General features: G+C 37.4%; 1 protein-coding gene across 2 annotated transcripts in view; it reads left to right on the top strand.

Annotated features, from left to right (window-relative positions):
• Nucleotides 1-421: 421 nt before the first annotated feature.
• The window catches only part of PHKA1 (phosphorylase kinase regulatory subunit alpha 1), a 72,246-nt gene continuing 47,332 nt past the window's right edge, over nt 422-25,335 (top strand). Inside the window, exons 1-7 of one of the 2 annotated variants that reach the window (XM_019747970.3) lie at nt 422-849; nt 1,543-1,701; nt 8,045-8,092; nt 9,855-10,023; nt 16,934-17,016; nt 18,082-18,162; nt 24,515-24,613. In XM_019747970.3, coding sequence (XP_019603529.1) covers nt 772-849; nt 1,543-1,701; nt 8,045-8,092; nt 9,855-10,023; nt 16,934-17,016; nt 18,082-18,162; nt 24,515-24,613 — 717 coding nt within the window. In that variant the 5' untranslated portion in view covers nt 422-771. The remainder of the gene's footprint in view (nt 850-1,542; nt 1,702-8,044; nt 8,093-9,854; nt 10,024-16,933; nt 17,017-18,081; nt 18,163-24,514; nt 24,614-25,335) is intronic. The other variant, XM_019747972.3, reaches the window with a different exon arrangement.

Raw genomic sequence — 25,335 nt, 5'->3', positions numbered from 1 at the left:
CTCACTTCCTCAAAGCCCCGCCGATTCGCCAGTTTCGAAGGGACTAAAGTACCTTGGGGAGTTCTTTCGTGTTTGGTTTGGATCAGAGTGAGGAGTTTAATCTGAGCTTTTATTCAAAAGTACAAAATACAGTCAAGACCCGGAAAGTCCAGTTCTTTAGGCCTTGAATGCAAATGTGCGTCTTTCCTCTTAGCTTAGAAGTCACCACGGGTTCCTGAAACTCGTCTCCCAGAAGAAGCGAAAAGAAACAGCCTGTGTGCACAGTAAGTGTGGAAAGCTGAAATCCTCACTTGCCAATTTTCGAAAATAAACCCCTGAAAGCACATTGCCTACGGCGACACATTCTTGGCCGGGGGCGGGGCGGGCTGCGCGCAGCGCGCAGCTGCCAGGACCCGCGGCGCCCGCCCCGCCCCCCTCTGGCGGCTGCCTCAAGGTGGAGGCGGCGCTGCGGCCGCGGGGGTCCACAGGGCCGCAGGGGACGCTCTGGGCCGCGACGGTCTCCGGGTCTTGAGCGGAGGCTGCAGGAGCCACACGAGGAGGCCGTACGGGCGTGACGGTGGGAGAAGCGGCGCCAAAGGCCCCAGACTACTGTAGGCCGCCGTGGCCGGGACAGCTGGCCCCACGCCTCAGCCGCGGAACGGTTCTGCCGGGGCACGGCCCTCGGACTTCCCACTGCGACGGTGCGGCTGCGGGGGAACCCCTTTCCTGCGAGGGCCGAGCGCCCCTGCGGCACCCTAGCCGTTTCTCTGACAGAATTGGAAACGAGGCGCCATGAGAAGCCGGAGTAACTCTGGGGTCCGGCTGGACGGCTACGCTAGGATGGTGCATCAGACCATCCTGTGCCATCAGGTAAGTGAAGTGTTGCCTGAAATCACTGAGGATGTGCAGTGCAACAGCTTGGACGGAGACCCTGGTTGAGAGAGAGAGAGAGTGTGTGTATGTGTATGTGTAGGTATGTGTGTGTGTGTGTGTGTGTGTAACAGGTTCTCCTGCCCCCTAGCTGGCGAGGCCAGAAAGGACCCTGAAGAACATAGGTGCTGGGGCAGAAACCGATCCAGAGTTAGGCACTCTTAACCCCTGCCCCCGAAGCCACAACTGGGTTCCAGGTCGCAGAGTTGAAAGATGTGTTGAAGCTTGTTTATTGACGACCCGCCCCAGGTTTGGGCGTCATCTCCTTCCCCTCCTGCCAAAGAAAAGAGATAGGGGTGCGTTTAGCCGTCTTAAGACTAGACTGTTTTGAAGATTTGATGTACCTTGATGTATACTATTAATTGTATCTTTCCCACTTCTTTAGCTGGTTTTTCCTTGATAGCTCATTCTAACTGGAAAGTTAAAACACTGCCTTTCTTTTAATAATGCCCACATTTCAGACTTGTAAGCCTTCAGTCAGCTCTTTCCCCCTCTTCAACATACCATTTGCTTGCACTTTGTCAGAAGAGGCTGTTACAACACTCAGGAGTGTGGTAGTAAAAGAAAGACTGAAACCCACCTGACGCCTTCTTTACTAACACCCGGTCTGTCCACTTTTTCTTGGACTTGCAGAATCCAGTGACTGGCTTGCTTCCAGCCAGCTACGATCAGAAAGATGCCTGGGTCCGGGACAATGTGTACAGCATCTTGGCTGTGTGGGGTTTGGGCCTGGCCTACCGGAAGAATGCAGACCGGGATGAGGATAAGGCAAAGGCCTATGAACTGGAGCAGGTACTCAAAAATACAGACAGATCTGGAGCTATGATGTGTGTGTGTGGGGGGGCGGGGTGTTGAAGGAAACATGTAGACAAACCCACAGGAGCTAAGAGAACTGTATTTGGCCTTTCTCCCTGTTTCTTCACCTTCCTGAAAGTACATTCCAAAAATCTTTCCTGGATTGTACTTACTTTTTTGGGAGCAGGAACTTGAAACTTGCTGATTCATCGGAAGAGTGAACAGTCTGTTCTGTTACTGTGGAAAACCCTGTCCTAGGATCTTTCCTAAAATGTATAGTCCTCTTTCTAAGTGTATTTTGCAGTCTCCAGAATATTTCTTCTCGTTGACAAGAATGTTTGGGGACAGGTAGCTACAGTACCATTTTACTTCAGTTTTGACAATGATAGGTGGTATTTGAATGAGGGTAACTGACACAAATTAGTAGACCTTCCCAACGAGACACAAGTGAAGGCTGTTTATTTCTTGATTTTTATACCTATGGCCACTGTTTTAGAGCCTGTTCTCCCCGGCAAAATAAGGTCAGAGTGAGCAGATGCCTTTAAGCCAACTTTTAAGGCTCTTCTCCTCTATAAAGAAGCATCCTTTATAGACCTGTTTAAACACAGGCTGCTGCATCCTTTAGAATGACCAAGAAAACAATGTTGTGGGCTTAATGTTGAGATACTCTGCTATCAATTGTAAGGTGTGTGTGAATTCCTTTTTATTAGCATGTAAGATTCTCTCTACACTAGCCTTTTTCTCAAGTGCTGTCTTTCAGGCTTGGGCAATCTGAGATCCAGTCTTTATGTGTAAATCAGAATATTGAGATCTGGTTGTTTTTTAAGGGCCCCAACATGTTGTGTGTCACAGTCCTTGGCATCAGGGAAGTTGCACCATGTTGTCCTCTGTCATAGCAGGCATTTAGCAGGCATTCGTTATTCCTTTGAAACATGATTGAGACGTGCTTAGGTCCAGCAGAAAAAATGTCGGAGTTTTTGCTCTAGCCCAGGAAGGACAGCTCAATATTTTTATGACTTATAGAAATAATACATAACCATTGTATGAATTTGGAAAATGTAGAGGAGTGTTAAAAAGTCACCTGTAATACTATTCCCCACCCTACCACTCAAATCCTATATCCTACTCTAATGTTTTGCTATTTTGATCTCAGCATTTTTTGGTTTTGCTAGAAATTAATATCAGTGGAATAATACCCAAGATTCCATACTTGGTACAGTTTGGCCAATTTTTTTCAATATTATTAGAGGAAATCTGATGTCTCCTTGTTGACCAATCATTCTGCGAAGTTGACAGTTTTCCTTATGTGCCCAGGTAGAAAGAATTTAACAGAGGAAGGGGAAATAATTAGGGAAACATTGAATTGTTCATTCTAAAATTGTAATATTCCATTGTATAATTTTTCACATAGCTCCAAAGTATTTTTCATACCATCTCAATAGTAACTTTGGACTGTCTCAAACACATTATGGCAATAGAAAACATCTTCAAAAAGTAAACATTTCTCTGGGAACTCTAAAATGTCTATGAACTTTCATGATGAATTAAAACAGATTTTGTTATTAGGTCTCATTAATTTTGCTCTCAAACCTGACTCAGAGTTAATTCAGACCAGGGATGAGAAAACCATGTTTATAAAGGGCTAAATAGTAAATATTTTCAGCATTGTGGGTCACCTGTGGTCTCTGCCCAACTACTCAGCTCTTCCATTATTATGCAAAAGCAGCCAGAGGCAAAAGCAGCCAGAGACAATACGTGAATGAGCTAGTGAATGAGCTAGCGAAGTTATGTTCCAATAGGCTTCATTTGCAAAAACAGGCTGTGAACTGGATTTGTCCCTAATCTACATGAGTAGCTCTAACCTCCGCCTGTCCAATGCAATCACTTGGGAAACTTTTAAAGAAGCCCCTTGACTAATCCCCACTCTAGAACAATTTAGAGGTGGAGCCCCAGGGGCATCAATAGTGTAAATAAACTACCCATTATTCTAAAGTGCGTCCAGGAATAATAACCACTGATATATGGACAATAAATGAGCGTATATTAAGTCCAGTGACTCCGTGGATTAAATTCTCACCTACTGTCAATTTAAAACAGATTTTTCCCATGACTGTATGAATTTTCCCAAACCAGTCATTCCAAAGCTTCATCTTTAACTGTGACCTCACTTCATTGTCAAACCCTGATTTTCCTTTGTCTTCTGATCAGTTGCACCTGCATATCCTGTGGCTTCTCAAACTCAGTATGTCTGAAACCCGAACTCCCCTACTGAAAACAAACAACAGCAACTCACCAAACATCCCTTTTTCTCTTGCTGGGGCCCTCAGCCTACCAATCACCTGGGCGACACTACTGAGAGCATTTCCTATAGTGTGTTCCGTGAAACGCTAGGGCAGTTCAGTTTGGGGCTTTGTTACACTGCAGGTTTCTTTACTCCATAATTTCTCAGAGCCTTTGATGTGCTCATGTGCATTTTTAATCTAAGATGGGGGTGAATTTTACAGCCTTTTCAGGTTTTCCTAGACTAGTTAGTGTTCTATAGAATAGTGTTTGAAAAGTACGGCCTTTAGGGTGATTTTTGACTATCCCTTTTGCCTTTTGATATATGTAGACCAAAGTCTGTTGATTATTATAGTTTTTCTTTTTTTAATGGCATTTTTTATTAGAATGGATACATTAAATCAAAATAACGCCTTCGCAACTTCAAGAGGATATAGGTACCTACTTTCTTTTTTTCTTTTTTAAAATTTTTATTGGGGAACAGTGTGTTTTTCTAGGACTCATTAGTTCCAAGTCAAGTCGTTGTTTTCAATCTAGTGGAGGGCGCAGCTCACTGGCCCATGTAGTAATCAAAGTGGTGACCTTCGTGTTATAAGCACTGCATTCTAACCACTGAGCAAACCGGCTGCTGCCCCATTATAGTTTTTTTTTTAATCCAGCCTCTCCTTTCTATTCCTTCTGTCTCAGCCCTAGTTGAAACCCTGATCACTTAACACTGTTGTGAAAACCACACTTAAATGATATCATTTCAACTCTCAACAGCCTTTGTTTGGCTCTTATTTACCAACAAATAAAATCTAAATGTTTTGGAGTGACAGGCAAGGCTCTAGGGTTTGGTCCTAGGCTGCTTTCTCAATATTATGTCATGCTGGTACCATACATTATACCCCCTGTGCCAGGCAGATTACTCCTCTAACAATTTCTTAATAAAAATAACTGGCATTCGTGTAAGTACTTTTTATTGCACCACATATGGCCCCATTATTACTAGTATTTTACTTATAACACCCTGTAAATTAGGTATTATTTCCCCCAATTTACAAGTGAAGGGATTGAAGTTGGAATTTGGCAGTGCCATGAATACAACCTGGGTCTCACAAATTCATATTCAGTCTCTTTAAATTTTTCATCCATGGGAGCTATGGACATCCCACCTCCAAATCTTTGTATAAGCTGCTGCTACCACTTGTGATGTATGTTCCCTCCCAATCTGAACCCATCCCATTTTTTCTTGGCTCCTGTCCTCACAGGCCACTCAGCGATCACATATTTCTCAGGACTACTTTCTTGGGACTTCTAGATCACTTGTGGCCTGAGCCATTCAGCATGTTCAGTTTTTCATTTAGCGGATTTCGTGTAATTGTCATGTGCCAGGCCCTGTAATAGATAACACAAAAAATGAAATGGGACAAAATGGTTATATTTTATTCTGAGTTTTTGTTTGAAAATTTTACATTTACAGAAAAGTTGTAGGAATAGTAAAATGAACGTATTTGCATATATTCTTTACATTCACTAGTTGTTAACATTTTGTCATATTTGCATCTTTAAGCACGTTCGTATGCACATGATTTTTTTGATAAGCCATTTGAGAGTTACTTGCAGACATGGAATATATATATATATATATATATATATATATATATATATATATATATATATGTATAAAACATGCCTAGTCCATTGACTTACGGTCTCTCTCTGAACCTGGTCTCTGCTCCTTTAAGGAGTTCCTAGTCTGATAGGGGGAGAGAGCTATATAAACAAATAGTTACAAAACATTAGGACAGATACTGTAGGTACTATATATATAGGAGACAAGTACAGAGTTCTGGGGGAGTGTCCAATTCCCTTAAACAAGGCAAGGAAAGGTTCACAGAGGAGTTGAGTTTTAAAGGATAACTAAGAATTATTAGGTAGATTATGTTTATAGTTTAGTCAGTCAATTTGTTTATTTATTTAAAGAGGACACAGCTCACAGTGGCCCATGTGGGGATCGAACAGGCAACCTTGGTGCTACTAGCACCCCGCTCCAACCAACTGAGCTAACCAGCCACCCCTCGTAGTTTAGTTTTTTAAAACATATTTGTCCTGTGTCCCTTGTCTTTATGTTCCACAAAGCCTGGTAGAGTGCTTTACCTATTTTAGATAAATAAATATCTGGTTATACATATACCTGGAAAAAGAGAGATGTATCAGTAGTAGATATATTACATAGCTATGGTTGTGTATAGTTAAATAACCTTATATAATCATTCACACATGCATAAATCTAAATCCTCAAAAAGAGTAGGGGAGAGGAGGATGTCACTTGGTGTGGGGAAAAGCCCTGGTATATGAACAAACCTAGTTTGTTCACATACCAAACCTAGTTAGTTCAGGTTCACCTAGTGCGCCTGAGTCAGAATACGACCAGTCTGGATAATAACAAAGTACAGATACCTCCCCTGATTCCTACCTTTCTGTGCTTCCTATTAATTTTATCCTGACTTGGAAGTTGGAACTTGAGGACAGAAGTGTCTGGCTATGGCCATTCCAGGAGGGCAAAAATTGATGGCAATCAGGAATCTTCCACTGGATCCATAATTTCCCAGGTTTTCTGTTTAAAATAAAGAAAATGTAGGTGAGAGTAGTAGGGCTGGATGGTAAAGAGAGTTGAAAGGATGTGATAGAAACCTATGAGTATGTGGTGACATGTAGAAGACAATTCAGAATTGAATAAAATCTCCCTTCAGAGTGAAGAGGCTGTGTCATGTTTTCTGTAACAGTATATTAAAGGACGGTGTCTTTCATTAGGGCAGAGTAATGGATATTGGGGCTTTAGTCAGTTTCATTATGTTATAAATGCTTCATGCTTTAAAAGGTGACACGATCATTTTCTCTCTCTCTCTCTCTCTCTCTCTCCTTCCTTCCCTCCCTCCCTCCCTCCCTCCCTCTGTCTCTCTCTCTCTCTCTCTCTCTCTCTCTCTCTCTCTCTCTCTCTCTCTCTCTCTCTGTTTCTCTTCATCTGTCAGGGGAGGAGACCATTTATAGACAGAAATTACTTTGAAAAGGTTACTCTCCCAAGGAAACACTTTTTATTTTTCTCTCAATAAAATCCTTTATAAAGAGTTGGAACACAATTTAATAGGTACTTATCCTTATCATGCCTATTGCTTGTGGTCCCACTTGAATGCATTGAAGGAAAAACAATGATGCGGCTCCCAAGTAGATAAGTTTTCAGAGGTGTCCTGAAGCCACCTCTGAGCCAGCATTCCCTGGAATAACCTGGTTGTATATCTTCTCGACTGTGAAACAGAAAGCTCAGAGAAATGGAGAAGTTGTTGATGGGCCCTTCTACTGTCATGTAGTATAACTAGTATAATATAGTATAGTATAGTATTACTATACTGTATTATAATTACATTTAATTATTATTTATTACACCAACTAGTATAGTATATGCTTGGTAATCAGAATTTTGGAGTGCTATAATTCGAAAAATGCTTTAGAAATTGCCAAGCCCTAGTAAGAGAAATCATGATGTCTTAAGACTTAGAAGTTTCTGGCTTTTTTTTTTTTTTCATGAAAAAAAGATTGAGTTGTAGTAACAATTCCCCTTTATACTTCTTCTGAATTGAAGATCATGTATTCTTTAGGGAAAGTGTCCAGATAAATATTGCTGTGGACTCTTGAACATAAGCCTTGGCAAGTTTAGAAAAAATAAAAGTGATGTTGGCTTTTCTAGACCATAAGATGTATTTTAGAATATCCTCATAGTTTTATGATTTTTGAACTGACCTGCCCATTTTCTCCAGGTAGAGTGTCCTCTAATAGGATGGTTGGCTTAGTTTTATATAAACCTGTTAGAAGTTGAATTTTTTTAACTTGAAGGAGTCACCAAGTGCGCTTTTGATTCCACTTTTAGCTGCAATCTACTCTTCTGTGTAAATGCCATGTAAATAGGAACCCAGGATAGGGTTACTTGTTCTCAAAAGGTCATGTACCAAGTGCAGTTGCTGAGTAAGTGTTCTGCATCTGGGGATGTTTATAACGGTCTTGTTTCCATTTATTTCTGCAGAGTGTAGTCAAGCTAATGAGAGGACTGCTGCACTGCATGATCAGACAGGTATGGTGTTGCTAACAGTTCCTTCTTTAATAAAAGAGCGTTGGAATCGTATCTCTACCCCTTAGGGAATGTTCATAGCTTCTATATTGTTTTCAGTTTCACAAATAAAACACACTGATTTTAGAAAATTGTAGAATCAAGGGGGGAAATGTCAAACGTGATTTTGCCACCCAGTTACCACTGGAATGCTTCCTTTCAGTTTTTTTGATCCCACTACAAATGATTTTTTAATATACTTCCTCATTACTGTACATGCAATTATGCATATTGAGTAAAAGATGATACAGGTCTATAAACCCTCATCTGAACCCCTTGGGATCAGCTCAATTTCAGAATTCAGAATTGTTCAGACTTTCGGAGGTAGTACAATGTATATACCACATAGTATGTTATGCCCTCAGCAGGTCCACAACAGCACTCTATTGTCAAAAACTCTTCCAAATGCATTTTCACACTAATAAAATAAATAAAAAATACAAATAGCCCTGTGTCAATTTGAATCAAGTGTTGCCATCAAATGAATTTTCATGCAAAACTTTGGAGGAAAAAACCTTTGGAAGTGTTTCAGATTTTGTGATTGGAGATAAGGGGCCAAGGCCTTACATCTCATTGCATTAATTTGGATATTCCTGATCTTGAGTGAAGTTGAGCATTCTTTCATGTGTAGATTAAAATTTTGCATTTCCTCTTCTGTTAATTTTGCATTTCCTCTGTCTGTTAGGTCCTTTCACTATTTTTCTTTGGAGCTATATCTTTCTTGCCTATTTGAAGAGTTCCTGTACATTATAGATATTAATTCTTTGTCACATATACTGCAAATAATTTTTAGCAGTCTGTGATTTATCTTTTAGGTTTGTTTATGATATTTTCCATTCAAAACAGTTTTAGTAAAAAGAGTGTTTTCCCTTTATCCTAGAAGATCTTTACACAAGTTATACACCTTGAACCTGAACAGATTTTCTTGAAACCAATATTACATTTTATTAGAAAAAGAAACTCAGGCACAGATTAATAAAGCACCCATTCACACACATACAACAAATCTAAAGCAAAAAGAAATCAATTCTAGACTTCTGAACTCCTTTACCACTGCTCTCTCTATGGGGCTATCTCGTGACCATCATTTTTTCCCCCTTCTTTGCTACTTTTTTTTAAGTTTTAGATATTTGCATTTTGTACCTTACCAAACAGATTTAAAGTCACTAATTTCATGAGCCATATTTAAAGGTATCATAGTGACTATCATATATCAGGTCCAAGTGTCAGGAACTGAGTCTTTCAGTTATTCCTTGCACCATGTCTCCTTTCTGACTTTATATCTTTTCTCTGTAACTCTGTGTATCTCTCCCCAGCTCTTTTCAGTACTCCTTCAAAATATATCCTCTTGTTCAGATTTCCCTTAAGTGTTCTACCTCTGTTTCATGAACAGATATATCTTTTTCACAACTCAATTATCTCTTACTAAGCTGTTCTCACTTAGCTACTCTGCATCTCAGTTTGTATCTACAGTGTGTGACAAAAACAAAAACTAAAGACTAAAAGAGAGGTAATGAATAGGAAATAGCTGGTTTTGACTGGTATGATTCTCTCATTAAATTGCTACAATTACAAAATAGCAACAGCAGCTTTCCTAGTTGTATTAGTATAGAGAAAAGACTTAGCAATGCATTTTAAATATTCACGATTGCCTGAAGACCGAATGCCATGGCACACGGGTTGATTTTTCTGCATAGCCTTCTTTTACTGTTTTTGTTTTCTTCAGGTGGATAAAGTAGAATCCTTCAAGTATAGTCAGAGTACCAAGGATAGCCTCCATGCCAAGTACAACACCAAAACCTGTGCCACTGTAGTCGGTGATGACCAGTGGGGACACCTGCAGATGGATGCTACCTCTGTGTACCTGCTCTTCTTAGCACAAATGACTGCCTCAGGTGAGTACAAACACAGAAGTACTGGGAGTCACAGCTGTGTGGGGCACTTGCGCTAGCACACATCTCCAAAGGCCAGAAAGCAACATAGCTCTTTACATTGCTCAAAGGTGCACATTGGAAACAGAATAGTTTGTAAATTTTATATAGAGAAACAGTTTTTTGAGATCTAGTCGGCATTCTTTTACATTGAGAAACAACTCGGGGGTACTAATTAATTTTTTTTAAATTGAGAACCAGGAAATCTGGGATAGGTTTTCTTTAGATAGGTATTTTTATCTATTATTAATTTTCAGATAGTGTGAGATGGGAAAGAGGACTTGGTTTATTGCTTGTTCTCATACTATGCACTGTCAAGTCTATAGTTACTATTAACATAAATTGAATCACCTGTTTTATACTACTCTTTATCGATATAAACAAGGCGTCTGTCTATAGGCATCTAAATTATATTAGAGGAATTAACTTAGGAATCAGAATTCAAATGTTTGTTTTTTATTATTGAATAATACACCCTTTTCGGATGGTTTTGTTATTACCTTTAGATGCTTTACCTGAAAAAGGAAAGTGTAAGAACCAACATAATACCCTTTTATTTCTCCTAAATTGGGGAAGACAATGAATCTCATTACATTCAGTTTGTAAATTAAACAGGACCATTGCCAGATCTTCCTGAGGTAAGTAAAAGCACTTCTCACAATAGTATATTTTTGACATTTCAGTCTCTTTATCTTCCTATCTGGTTACAGAGCTGCTTGGTACTAAAGGCATTCAGGGTGAGAATAAGCGCAGAAAACTCTTCTTGTCCATTTCTTGCTTAAATATGTTTTCGGTGATGAAGTCTCCCTTTTTTTTCTCTAGAACACACAGCTAAGGGGCTGAATAACCTGTTCTTACAGTTGTATTATGGCTGCCCACACACTGCCTTCTTTTGGAGGGGTGGTTTCTCCCTGAATAAACATATTTTTAGATTTTATTTATTTAAGTAGAACAGCAGCTATAACTCCATTTCTAATATTCTTTTAATACAAACTCTGGACTGTTTTTTCTACAGAGCACAAAGGGATTAAATATCCCTGTGGTTTTTCATTTTGAGCTGAAATATGCTGAAGAGGCTTATAAGAGTTAAAGAAGGACATTTTAGAATGGTAAAAGGATCAATCCATTGGGAAGGTATAACAATTATAAACATATAAGCATTTAACAACAGAGCCCCGAAAACATGTGAAGGAAAACCTGGCAGAATTGAAGACAGAAATAGACAATTTAACAATAGTTGGAAACTTCAATACCCCACTGTCAATAATGTATAGAAGAACTAGGCAGAAAATCAACAAGGAAATAGAAAACTTAAAAGCAACTAGATCTAACACACATTTGTAGAACACTTCATCCAACAACAACAGAATACATATTCTTCCCAAGTACACTTGGAAGATTCTGTAGGATATACTATGTGACAGGCCACAAAAGAAGCCTCAATAAATTTAAAAGTATTCAAATCACACAAAGTATCTTCTATGACCAAAATGGCATGAAATTTGAAATCAGTAACAAAGAAATTAGGGAAACTCACAAATATGCGGAAATTGAACAGCACACACCTAAACAACCAGTGGGCCAAAGAAGAATAATCACAAGGGAAATTAGAAAAACTTTGAGCTGAAGGAAAAGGAATATACAACATACCAAAACTTATGGGAAGCAGGGAAAGCGGTGCTTAGAGGGGAGTTTGTATAAAAAGAAAGACCTCAAATCATTCATTTAACCTTTCATCTTAAGGCACTGGAAAAAAAAGAGCAAACTAAACCCAAAACATGCAGAAAGAATGAAATCATAAACATTAGAGCAGAAATTAGTGAAACAAAAAGGAAAAACAATAGAGAACATCAACAAAACCAAAACTCCGTTCTTTGAAAAGATCAACAAAACTAACAAACCGTTAGCTAGATTGACCAAGAGAAAAAGAGAGAGGACTCAAATTACTACAATCAGGAGTAAAAGATGAGACATCACTAGAACCTTACAGAAATCTGAAGAATTAATACTATGAACAAATGTTTACCAACAATTTTGATAATTTTAGTGAAATAGACTAATTCCTACAAAGACACAAACTACTGAATCTGACTCAAGAAGCAAAGGAAATCTGAATACATCTATCATAATGAAAAGAATTAGTAATACAAAAACTGCCCACAAAGAAAATCCCAGGCCTAGATAGTTTCACTGATAAATTTTACCAATATTTAAAGAATAACTAATAGTTCTTTATAAACACTTCCAAAAAATAGAAGAGGAAGAAACATTTGCAAACTCATTCTATGAGTCCAATATTATTCTCACACCAAAAACCAGACAAAAGCATCACAAGAAAATTACAGACCAATAACTCTTACGAATATATATTTTTAAATTCTCAACAAAATACTAGCAAACTGAATCCAGTAATATGTAAAAAGGATTATACACTACAACCAAGTAATATTTATCCCAGCAATACAAAGTTGTTTAAACATTTGAAACTCAGTTACTGTAATACATCATGTCAATGCAAAAAAGGACAAATCCATACAGTCATCTCTCTGGACACAGCAAAAGCATTTGATAAATCCAACACCTTTTTATGATAAAAATACTCAACAAATAAGAAATGGAAGGAAACTTTCTCAACCTGATAAAGAGCATCTACAAAACCCACGATTAATATCATAATAGTGAAACAATATTTGCTTTCTCCCCTAAGATCAGAACCAGACAAGGATGTCAACTCTTGCCACTTGTATTTAGAATTCTACTAGCAGTTTTGGCTAGGGCAAATAGGCAATAAAAAGAAATTAAAGACATCAGATAAAGGAAGAAGTTTAACTGTCTCCATTTGTAGATGATAAGGTGTTAGATATAGAAATCCTAAGGAATCCACTTAAATATACAAGTTCAGGAAGGTAGCTGGGTAATATCAATATGCAAAAATCAATTGTATTTCTACACACTAGAAGTGAACAATTCAAAAATGAAATTAAAATAATTTCTATTACAACAGTGTCAAAATGATACACTGAAGAATAAATTGGACAAAAGTAGTGTAAAACTTGTACTTTGAAAGCTATAAAATATTGAAAAAATTAAAGATCCAAATAAATGGAAACCTATCCTATGTTCATGGATTGGAAGACTTATTGTTAATGGCAATGTTCCCCAAATTGATCTGTTGATTCAACAAAATTCTTATCAGAATCCCAGCTGTCTTTGCAGAAATTGACAAGCTGATCCTAAAAGGCATATGGTAATTCAAGGAACCTGGAATGGCTAAAACAATTTTGAAAAAGAACAACAAAATTGGAAGACTCACTTTTTCGTTTCAAAACTTATTACAGAGCTATAGTAATCAAAACATTCTGGTGCTGTCGTAAAGATAGGCATATATTAGCTCTGACAAGTAAGTTCGTGAGCTCATCCTAGAAAAAGTGCTACATACCTCATTGCTGAATATCAGTACGGTCACCTTCGAAGTACTCCCCTTGGGAAGCTATGCACTGAGACCAGTGCCTAGTCCACCCTTCAAAGCCATTTTGGAACTCTTTTTCTGGAATGGCCATCAGAGCTGTCATCGTATTACCCTTGATGCCCTGAATATCATCAAATGTCTTCCTTTCAATATTTCCTTTCTCTTTGGGTAAAGAAAGAAGTCATTGGGGGCCAGATCAGGTGAGTAGGGAGGGTGTTCCAATACAGTCATTTGTTTACTGGCTAAAAACTCCCTCACAGACAGTGCTGTGTGAGCTGGTGCATTGTCGTGATGTAAGAGCCATGAATTGTTGGTGAAAAGTTCAGGTCATCTCACTTTTTCACTCAGCCTTTTAAGCACTTGCAAATAGTAAACTTGGTTCACTGTTTGTCCAGTTGGTACAAATTCATAGTGAATAATCCCTCTGATATCAAAAAAAGTGTTAGCAACCTCATTGTGACAAGTTCACGAACTTAATTGTCAGACCTTGTATAGTAGCACCGTAGAACTTAGAGCCCAGAAATAAACCATCAAGTTGTGGTCAGTTGATTTTTGACAAGGGTGTCAAGATAATTCAATGGAGAAAGAATGGTCTTATCAACAAACGGTGCTGGGAAAACTGGATATCCATATGCAAAAGAATGAAATTGGACTTCTTCCACATACCATAGACAAAAATTAACTAAAAAATGAATCATAGACCTAAATGTAAGGGGAAAACTCTAAAACACTATTAATCTGCGAGGGCTGCCATAATAGAATACCACAGAACGGGTGACTTCAACAACAGAAATTTATTTTCTCATGGTTCTGGAAGCTGGAAGTCCAAGATCCAGATGTCAGTAGGGCTGGTTTCTGGTGAGCCCTCTCATCTTGCAAACAGCCACATTCTCTGCTATAATTTTACATGGCCCTCTCTCTGTCTGTGTGCATCCCCGATGGCTCCTTATAAGGATACCGGTCCCTACTGTATTAGGGCCCCACCCTTATGACCTCATTTAAACTTATTTGCCTCCTTAAAGGCCCCCTGTCCAAATACAGTCCCATTGGGGGTTAAGGCTTCAACTAAAGAAAAAATTAATAAATTGGAATTGGTTTACCATGTTTCCCCGAAAATAAGATGTAGCCGGGCAATCAGCTCTAATGCATCTTTTGGAGCAAAAATTAATATAAGACCCGGTATAATATAATATATAATATAATATAATACGGGTCTTATATAACATAATGTAAGCCATGTTGGGCTTTCCCCAGCCCTATCTCATTACACCTCTGTGCACTCACCTGCATACCCTCTGTTCCACAAGTGGTGTCTTGGCTCCACAGGAGGGACAGGATCCCGAGGTCCTGCATGTTGTGGTCTTGCTTCAAGAGACAGCTTTTTCTCCTGTGGTTAACACAGTGGTTTAAGATCGCTCAGTAAATAATTGTCCAACATCTACTGTTCTGTATTGTTTAATACCATTCACAATACTATGAGATACTTTTAGGGACTGCAGATATAAATAAGATATGGTTCCTACCTTCCACTGAGGTACAGATGTATCTATAGTACAGAGTAACAGATGAGATCATAAGCACAGGAAAATTAAAATTCTATGAAGCACAGAAGAGGGGAATCATGACAGTATCATGGAGGAGATAGAGTCTGAGCTGGGCCTTGAAAGAACAGGGCTTCAAGATATGAAGGAGGCTGTTTAAACAATATCATGAGCAAAGGGACACATGGTAGAAATGGGTGGCATTATATGGTATAGTGATTTAGTTAACTGTGGTACAAGTTTAAGAGAGATTCACACCTGGCTTCTCTCAGTCTTTGTTCAAGCGCTTTGGCACACAGAGCTGACAAGATGAGGCTAATGTGCAATATTTCTGTCTATCTTTGTTCTTCTCTATCCAAGAGGTTAACGTCATTACTGCTATTCTGACAGCCACGGATCAGGACGAGTTTACAATCTGATTATACAGATTATATGATCCTTTTTAGTTCTAAAGGTACAGTTCTGTGGTTTAAAGTATCTGCCAATAGATCAAAGTTTTAAATGTAAAAAAAAGGAAAAGAAAGAAAATATAAAAGTCCCAGAAACATTCATGGGATAAAACTTTTTAATAAATTTTTTGAGAAGAAAAATAGACTGTAATTCAATTCAAGACTCAAACAAGTTAGGAAAAGTACTTGCAACAGATATGATGGCCAAAAGGCTAACTTCTTAAGATTCATGAATGTATCACTAGCAGAAAGACCAGTGATTCAGTAGAAATTGAACAGTTCATAGGAAAAACATATTAATAAATCTGTGACTCAGCAGTTATAGTTCTAAGAATTTACCTTGATATACTGGTGCATGTGCAAAGACACACACATAAACACACACACACACACACACACATTCATTGCAGCATGGATTGTGGTGATAAAACATTAGATGTGTCCTAAATGTCTTTCACTAGTGAACTGGTTATCTGAGCAGCCATTCAGTGGAAAGCTGTGTAGCCATTAAAAAAAATGAGCCACGTATATTTAAAATTGTCTCCAAATTATGTATGAAAAAGCAAGGTGCAGCATACTATGGTACTAGTCTTTGTGTAATTTTATATATGCATAATATAGCTCTGAAAAAAATAGAGGAAACTAGTGAGGCTTATTTCCTCTAGAAAAGGGATTTGGCAGCGTGGGAATGGTGTGATTCCGGGTGGAAGACTTTCACTGTATACCTGTTGGTATTTCTCTCAATTGAGGGATGGAGGGAGGGGAGAGGAGTGGGTACTTAGTTTTTAAACAAAAATGGATTATACTGTGCACACTGGGAAACAGTATGGCATCCTGTTCAGGAATTCAGTCTCTGAAGTGAAACAGAAGTTGGTAGTCAATTGAGCCCTGGTTCCACTATTAGTTTCATGACCTTAGGCAAATAACCTCTCTAAGCTTCATGGAGAAAACAGGTACCCGCCTCTTAGGGATGCTGTAAAAATTAAGTGTGGAATTCATGAAAAACACTCCATTTGTATGCTGTAACGATCTTCGTATAGCTTACATTTAGAATAATTATCATTTGTACTCCCAAAACATGCTTTTAAGTTCTCCTTAAAATCATCATCTTTTTCTACTTCTTGCTTAGTATTTAGACTCCCTCCAACTCGCTTTTGAAATATTTGTCTTTTTTCAGATGCCTATGTTTGTACATTTAAACATTATAAATTGTTACCTATAGAATTAGGAGTCTGAGACTTTCTACTAAAACCCACAAACAATGGTTCAAATTCTTCCATGTTAAAATGTGCTGCTATGTCACTTTGCTGAAGACTAGCCTACGACTGATTTGTAGTGGATCCGTCACTGTGGCTGCCGGGAAAGCCTGTGGGGATCATTGAGCAGGACTATGTCTTTATTCTCTTTTTCCTCAGGCCTTCATATCATCCACAGCCTAGATGAAGTCAATTTCATACAGAACCTTGTGTTTTACATTGAAGCTGCATATAAAACTGCTGTGAGTACTCATTTGGTAATATATTTTAAACATACAGTGACTTTAAAATACTGGGCAACCCATTCCTTCGCTTAATGCTGCCCCTTGTAGTGAAGCATTCTGTAAGACTTCTGGCAAGATATTTATTAATTACAAATGGAAAAATCGTGATAAGAGAACGGAATAACCCTGAAGGCAAGACTGGAGGAACTGTAACTGATTGGAAGAGACTAAGGAAGCATGACAAATGCAGCATGGTATTTTGGGTTGGGTCCCAGAATATAAAGACTATTAGTGGAAAAACTGGTGAAATCCTAATAAAGTCCGTAATTTGGTTACTGCTATCATACTGATGTTAATTTCTTAGCTTTGGCAGTTGGACTATGGTTATGTCAAGTGTTAAAATTATGGGAAGCTGAGTGAAAGGTATATGGGAACTCACTATACTAATTTTGCACCTTCTCTGGAATTCTAAAGTTATTTCAAAAGAAAAAGTTTATTAAAAGTAATTTTAAATTTTATCAAGAAGCCATATAGAACTACGGTTAAGAATGTAGGCTTTGGAGTGAGAGGACTTGGACTCTAATGCTAGTTCTGTCACTTATGAGCTGTGCATCCTTGGGTGAGTCACTTAACCTCTCTTTGCACCTCAGTTTTGTCCTCTATAAACTGTAATGATTAAGGAAGATAATAGTGCAAAGTGCATAGGTTACTGCATGGTGCATTGTCAATGCCACTATAGAGTACAATTAGAATGGATGTTTAAGGTAAAATACTGGGGTGTGGTTTAGGCTCCATTTCTTAGACCACCTGTGTACCTTCTTCAATGAAAAACTTTGAGAAGTACTTCCCTAGATGGACTGACCAAGTGTCCAGGAGGCCTCCAACTTCTTGGAGGCCCCACTAGAATTTAAAGCTATTGGGAAAATATGGTGGCATTCCAACTCATTGGCATCTCCTTAGTAAGCATTGTGAATGCACATACGTAGGACAAACTAGCTCTGTGTGCCTTTCTCAAGGGTTGTGCATGTGGTAAGCATTTGGCAGTGATGACTTGCTAATGGTGTGTGGGTTATTTTATGCCAGGACTTCGGTATATGGGAACGTGGAGACAAGACCAACCAAGGGATCTCAGAATTGAATGCCAGTTCAGTCGGAATGGCAAAGGTAATTTTCCTTGCTTGTTTGTCCCAGGGATGGGGTAAGGAAGTCTGATACACCTTACCCATAGATAAAGGTGTCACGTGACTGTAGACCATCACCAAATTACTTGTTCTTTTAACCCACAGGCGAAATTCTTATTCTCCCATAGAACTGTAAACATGTAGGCGAAGACTTCACTCTAGTTCACTCCAGATTTGTAGCATTTCTCTACTTACACAGTCCACAAGGACTTCAGAGAACATGTCTTAAACTAAACTTAACCATCTCTACCATTACAAAAACAAACAAAGGGAGGCTTTTGCTCCTTCTATACACCATTTGACAAAGCTTCATATCAGGAAACCATTTCTCAGTCCTCCACAACCCACACTCTCCTGCACCCCCATGCCGTTATCATCATTCTTACCTTTCCACTTGGCGCCATCTTTTCTTTCCCACTGCCCCTGCCTTAACTCCAGCTCTTATCTTTGGAAACAGCAAGAAGGCATAAAATAGGATAGCAAGAATAGGATCAAACATATCCATTATAACAGTAAATATACATGACTTAATTTGTTTCTCCTACCAAAAGACAAAGACACAGATTGATTTTTAAAAAAAAGAAAAGAAAAAAAGGAAATCCAATCTATACTGTCTATAAGAGCTCTAATATAACAAATTGATACAGAAAAATTAAAAATAGAAGGATGGGCAAAATCTGACCAACTGTGAATATGAAATGAAGTAGAATCCAAAGCAAAAAGTATTACATGGAACAAAGAAGACAAAGAAGGTCAAGATAGAATTTTAAAAGGCACAGCCTAAAATGAGAAAGTGGCTGGAATGCAGTTTCAATTAGTAACAGAGCAAAATGTGTTAGAAATACAAGTCAAAATAGAAGCAGTCACAAGGGGTTAGTTTAACAAAAAACTTTGCCGGGCTATGACAGATGAAATAAACCAAAAATAAGATCACAGAAAATTTAATCTATACAGTATAATTAATGTCATTGAATTAGTAAATATATATGGAACTTTACACCTACAAAATATTTATCCCCTGGGTAAATTTTTTCTTTTAATGTATTTTTAATTATCAAAGTGGTACAGATACTGAGTTCAATTTAAAAAATATAAACCTTACTATTCTTCTGTGTGACGTGATTTTCTAAACTCAACAATCACATATTTCACTGAACAACATAGCCAAACTTCCTTTCATATCATTTTATACTGATAACCTAATCCATTCTTTTTAGTTGCTGACAGTATTTAATAATTCCCCAATTGATAGAATTGCCTCCATTTTTCACTATTTCAAATAATGCTTTAGTGAGAATCCTTGTACGTATATCATGGTGAACTTGCACAAATATTTTTGTAGGATAGATTCCTAAAAATACAACCATTGTGTTAAGGGATATACACTTTAAAGTGGCCCTCCAAAATAATTTCCACCTCTTTCATTTCCCCCCTCCGTATATGATGGATATATGCCATTATGTGCCAGATATTCCATTTTCCTCAAATCCTCACTAATTCTGGATATTATCAGTACTCTTGAATAATTTGACTTAAAAAATTGTAACGACTAAAACTTTACTTTTTATTTTCAAATAATTTTAGACTTAGAGAAAAGTTGCAAGCTTTGTGCAAAGAATTCCCATATACCCTTCATCCAAGCTCCCCACTTGTTAATTTTGCTCTATCTTCCTGTTTATATGCATACATACACACAAGTTATTTTTCCTGAACTAGGGGAGGGTAAATTGCAGATGTGATACCCCATGTCTCCTAAATACTTCAGTGTGAATTTCCTCAAAGACTCTCCCATAACCATGGTACAATCATCAAAATCAGGAAATGAACACTGGCGTCATACCACCACGCAATCCATAGACCCCATCCAAATTTCTTTAATTGTCCCAATAATGTCATTTATGATGGAAAAAAAAAATCCCCTTGTGATCCAGGATTCAACCCAGGACAACGTGTTATATTTAGTTTTAATGTCTCTTAGGCTTCTTTGATCTTCAGACTTTACTTGCCTTTTATGCCCTTGGTCTTTTTTAAGAGTACAGTCCGTCAATTTAATTTTGTGTGATATTTCCTCATGATTTGATTCAATTTGTGCATTTTTGGCAAGAATACCACAGAGATGATGCTGTGTCCTCACCATCAGGAGGTACATGATACAGATTGTCCCATTATTGTTCATGTTAACTTGGATGGCTCCATCAATGTGGTGTCTGCTGCATTTCTCCACTGCAATTTACTATTCCCCCCTCGTAATTAATAGGTATTTTGTACCAAGCCAGCTTCTGCTTACTCTTTAGGTCTCAGCTTATACATCATTTCTCTAGGGAAGCCTTCAAAATGTGCCCACTATCCTAAAGATGAAGTCAGTTCTGCCTCATAATTGAGGAACTACAAATAACTAATGAATACTTGAAAGAATGTTAGCAAATGAATGCAACAGACACATCATTTTTTACTATCAAATTAGGAAAACTTCATAAGATAATACTTTGCATTAGAGAAGGTACTGTCATACACTGCTGGTGATAGTTATATTGGTATAACTTCCATGAAAAGCAATTTAGCATTATGTCTTAAAAATGGTTCATAACCTTTGACCCAGTGATTCTAATTCAGGGAATTACCATATTTTGCTGTGTATAATGTACACCAACGTTTTTGACCCAAACTTTCAGGGGAAAAAAATCTCTTGTTTTAATTTTTTTAAATTAAAGTTTATTGGGGTGACAATGATTAGTAAAGTTACATAGGTTTCAAGTGTACAATTCTGTAATACATTATCTACATATCGCATTGTATGTTCACCACCCAGAGTCAGTTCTCCTTCCATCACCATAGTTTTGACCCTGTTTACCCTCATCATTTTAATTTTTTAATTCAAATTTTTATTTGTTTATATTAAGGTACTTGTTTTTTGTGTTATAAAGGAATTTTAGCATTTATTTTTCACATATTATGGTACAAGAAATTTTATGTGATAAATAATTGCAAAACACAAGAACAGATGTAAGGTACAAGAAATTTTGTGTACCTGTAACAAATTTATGATATTTACATATCATAGAAGGCCAAGAACTCTTCCTCGTTGCAATTTCGTCATAAGTTCCACAAAACCAATGATCGTATTCCAGGGTATTATTTTGCATATGGATATCGTTATTGATTTCTAGAGTTACACTTTTAACTCGTAAGCATAAATAAAAGAATTAAAAACATTTATATAGATACGGAATTAATACTACCCATGTAGAATGTGCATCCTTATTTTTCCCTGACAAATTTGGGCAAAATGTGTACATTACACTTGGCAAAATACAGTAATTTTTAGACAGTAACTCAAAATGAAAATAAAGAATTATTCTGTTAGCTCAAAACATTTAAGACTCCACTCTGTGCCCTGCTATGTGCCAAGTACTGGTGAAAACACAATTCCTGACCTTGAGGAATTTATAATTTTAGCAAGAGATGTTTATCAAAACTCTGCTTGTAATAGCACACAATTAAAGGCAACCTTGATTTCCAACAATCGGTAAATGGTAAACTTCATCACAGCCATATGAGAGAATGTTATGTTGAAATGGACTTTTTATAACATGGAGAAACACTTATGCTATAGTATCCTAACCAAATTTTATACCAAACATGATCTCAACTATAGACAAATATGCATAGAAAAAACTGATAGGAAACATGTGAAAGATATTAACAGTGATTATTCTGGGTGATTTTTTTTTGCTCTCTTGCTCTCTTTATACTATTATATGTTTTCAAAAGATTCTATAAGGAGTAGGTTATACTTTTATAATCAGAAAAGCAAGAAATTAATAAGCAAATTCTATTTTTAAAGTCTGATGCTTCACTTGATAATGCTATAACATCCCTCTTTAAATTTCTTTTTTTCTTGTTTTTATTAAATTTATTGGGATAACATTGATTAATAACATTATATAAATTACAGGTGTGCAACTTTATAATATGACACCTGTATACTCTATTGTGTGCTCACCACCCAGTCTAGTCTCCTTCCATCACCATATATTTGGCCCCCTGTACCCTCTTCAATCTCCTCTACCCCCTGCCCTTCTGGTAACCACCATTATATTATCTGTATCTATGAGTTTTTTTCTTTGTTTTGTTTGTTCATTTGTTGCTTATTTTATATCCCACATATGAGTAAAGTCATATGGTTCTTAATCTTTTTCCATTTAACTTGTTTCACTTACCATGATACTCTCCATATCTATCCATGTTATCACAAATGGCAATATTTTATCTTTTTTATGGCTGAGTAATATTCCATTGCATATACATGTACCACATCATCTTTATCCAATCATCCATCAGAGGATGCTTATGTTGTTTCCATGTCTTGGCCACTATAACTAATGCTGCAGTGAGCATAGGGGTACATATATCTTTAGGAATAAGTATTTTCACATTTTTCAGACGAGGGATTGCTGAATCATATGATAATTCTATTACTAACTTTTTGAGAACCTCTACACTGCCTTCCATAGCGGCTGCACCAATCTGTATCCCCACCAACAGTGTATGAGGGTTCCTTTTTCTCCACAGCCTCTCCAACACTTGTTATTACTTGTCTTGTTGATGATAGCCATTCTAACAGGTGTGAGGTGGTATCTCATTGTGGTTTTGATTTGCATTTTTCTTGTAGCTAGTGATGTTGGGCATTTTTTAATCTATCTGTTGTTTATCTGTATGTCTTCTTAGAAAAGTGTCTGTTCTGGTCCTCTGCCCACTTTTTGAACAGATTGTTTGTTGTTGAGTTGTATGAGTTCTTTATGTATTTTGGATATTAGCCCCTTATCAGAGGTGTTGTTTGCAGATATCTTCCCCATTCGGTGGTTGCCTCTCTGTTTTGTTGATGGTTTCTTTTGCTGTGCAGATGTGTTTTAGTTTGATATAGTCCCATACATTTATTTTTGCTTTTCCCTGGCCTTTGGGGTCAAATTCATAAAATCCTTTCTGAGACCAAGGTCTGTAAGTTTAGTGCCTGTGCTTTCTTCTATGCAGTTTATTGTTTCAGGTCTTACATTCAAGTCATTAATCCATTTTGAGTTAATTTTTGTGTATGGCATCAGAGATAGCAGTATAGTTGCATTCTTTCGTATGTGCTTTCCAGTATTGCCAACACCATTTATTGAAGAGATTTTCCTTTCTCCATTGTATGTTTTGGCTCTTTTGTCAAAAATTAGTTGCCCATATATGTGGGTTTATTTCTGAGCTCTCAATTCTGTTGCATTGGTCTGTGTGTCTGCCAATATCATGCTGTTTTGATTACTGTAGCTTTGTAGTATAGATTGAAGTCAGGGAGTGTGTTATACCTCTGGCTTTGTTCTTTTTTCTCAGAATTACTTTGACTATTCAGGATCTTTTGTGGTTCCATACAAATTTTGAGATTTCGTTGTTGTTGTTGTTCTATTTCTGTGAAAAACACCACTGGAATTTGATAGGAATTGCATTAAATCTGTATATTGCTTTAGGTAATATGGCCATTTTAACTGTGTTGATTCTTCCAATCCATGAACATGGAATATCTTTCCATTTCTTTATGTCTTCAGTTTCTTTCAACAATGTCTTCTAGTTTTCAGTGTGCAGGTCCTTCACCTCCTTTGTTAAATTTATTCCTAGGTATTTTATTCTTTTTGTTGTGATTGTAAATGGGATTTCTTCATTTCTCTTTCTGATATTTCATTGTTAGTATATAGGGATGCAACAGATTTTTGTATATTAATTTTTTAATCCTGTAACGTTACTAAATTTGTTTCTTTTTTCTAATAGTTTTTTGGTGGTGTCTTTAGGATTTTCTATGTAAAGAGTCATGTCATCTGCAAAAAACGACAATTTGAGTTCTTCATTTCCAGTTTGGATGCCTTTTATTTTTTTCTCTTGCCTGATTACTCTGACTGGGATTTCCAGTACTATGTTGAATAGCAGTGGTGAGAGTGAGCGTTCTTGTCTTGTTCCTGATCTTAGGGAGAAAGCTTTCAGTTTTTCTCCATTAAGTATGATGTTAGCTGTGGGCTTGTCATATATGGCCTTTATTAGGTTGAGGTACTTTCCTTCTATATTGAATTTGTTGAGGGGTTTTATCATGAAAGAATGGCTACAACCTCCATCTTAACTGTCTCTGGGACAATTTGGGAAGCAAAGAACAGTTCAGAGGCCCCCGGGAATAAAGAATGTTATTGTATTGTCTGTTCTTCTGAATAGATTCAAAATGACATTATGTGCGTTGATATGATACTGAGGTACAAGGAGAAAAAATATATATCTTTCTAATGCTGAAGTTGACTTTCTTTCTTTGCTCCTCACAGGCAGCCCTGGAAGCATTAGATGAACTGGATCTGTTTGGTGTGAAAGGTGGGCCCCAGTCAGTTATCCATGTCCTAGCCGATGAAGTGCAACACTGCCAGGTAAGAAAATAACAGACCATGTTACAGAAAATTTTGTTCTTACCCAGAATCAGACTTAACATGAACTTGAGAATAAGGAGACCTGAATGAGAGTACATAATCTTATTTCTTGCCATGTGCCCAAAATGTCTTATTGTAAATAACTATGATGTACACCTGAAACTAATATAATGTTGAATCTTAGCTTTATTTTAGTAAAAATCTTTTTTAAATGTCGTAATCAAACATTCTATACTGAGATAAGCCTGATATAGCATGAGCTGTAACATAGATCATAGTTCTGTTCTCTCACGCAGCGTTATAACGGGATCACATCATAGTTTATGGAATTCTCCACTGTTGTCATATCAAGGGTCTATGGGCTCTGCTCCTGAATATCTCCTTTTCAAAATATAGCAAGAGAACAAGGGTTTTTTTATTTAAGTGTTCTTGATAGTCGCTCTGAAAAGTTCTCTTGTCCCAGATTGGCTCTAGGATTAAATGTTTGGAGATTAGACTATTTAAGTGGTAAATGCATATCTTCAGTTTTGTTTAAGATCACTCTCTGTATTGAAAGAGTAACGTTCTTCTCATTGGTGAGATGACTTCTTCTCTTTTTCAAACCCTGATTAGACACTCATAGTGATACAAACTCACCTTCTAATTTCAAAACCACAAAATTTTCCATGGAAAAGATAAATGTCAGTGGTATAGGAGCTGAGCCTTCTCTTTCCCTCTTCTCA

This window comes from Rhinolophus sinicus, chromosome 18 (assembly GCF_057876585.1).
Source record: "Rhinolophus sinicus isolate RSI-liver-muscle chromosome 18, RSI-T2T, whole genome shotgun sequence".
Classification (NCBI taxonomy): Eukaryota; Metazoa; Chordata; class Mammalia; order Chiroptera; family Rhinolophidae; genus Rhinolophus; species Rhinolophus sinicus.
Note: the sequence above shows the minus strand (reverse complement) of the source record. Positions and strands in the feature narration are given on the sequence as shown.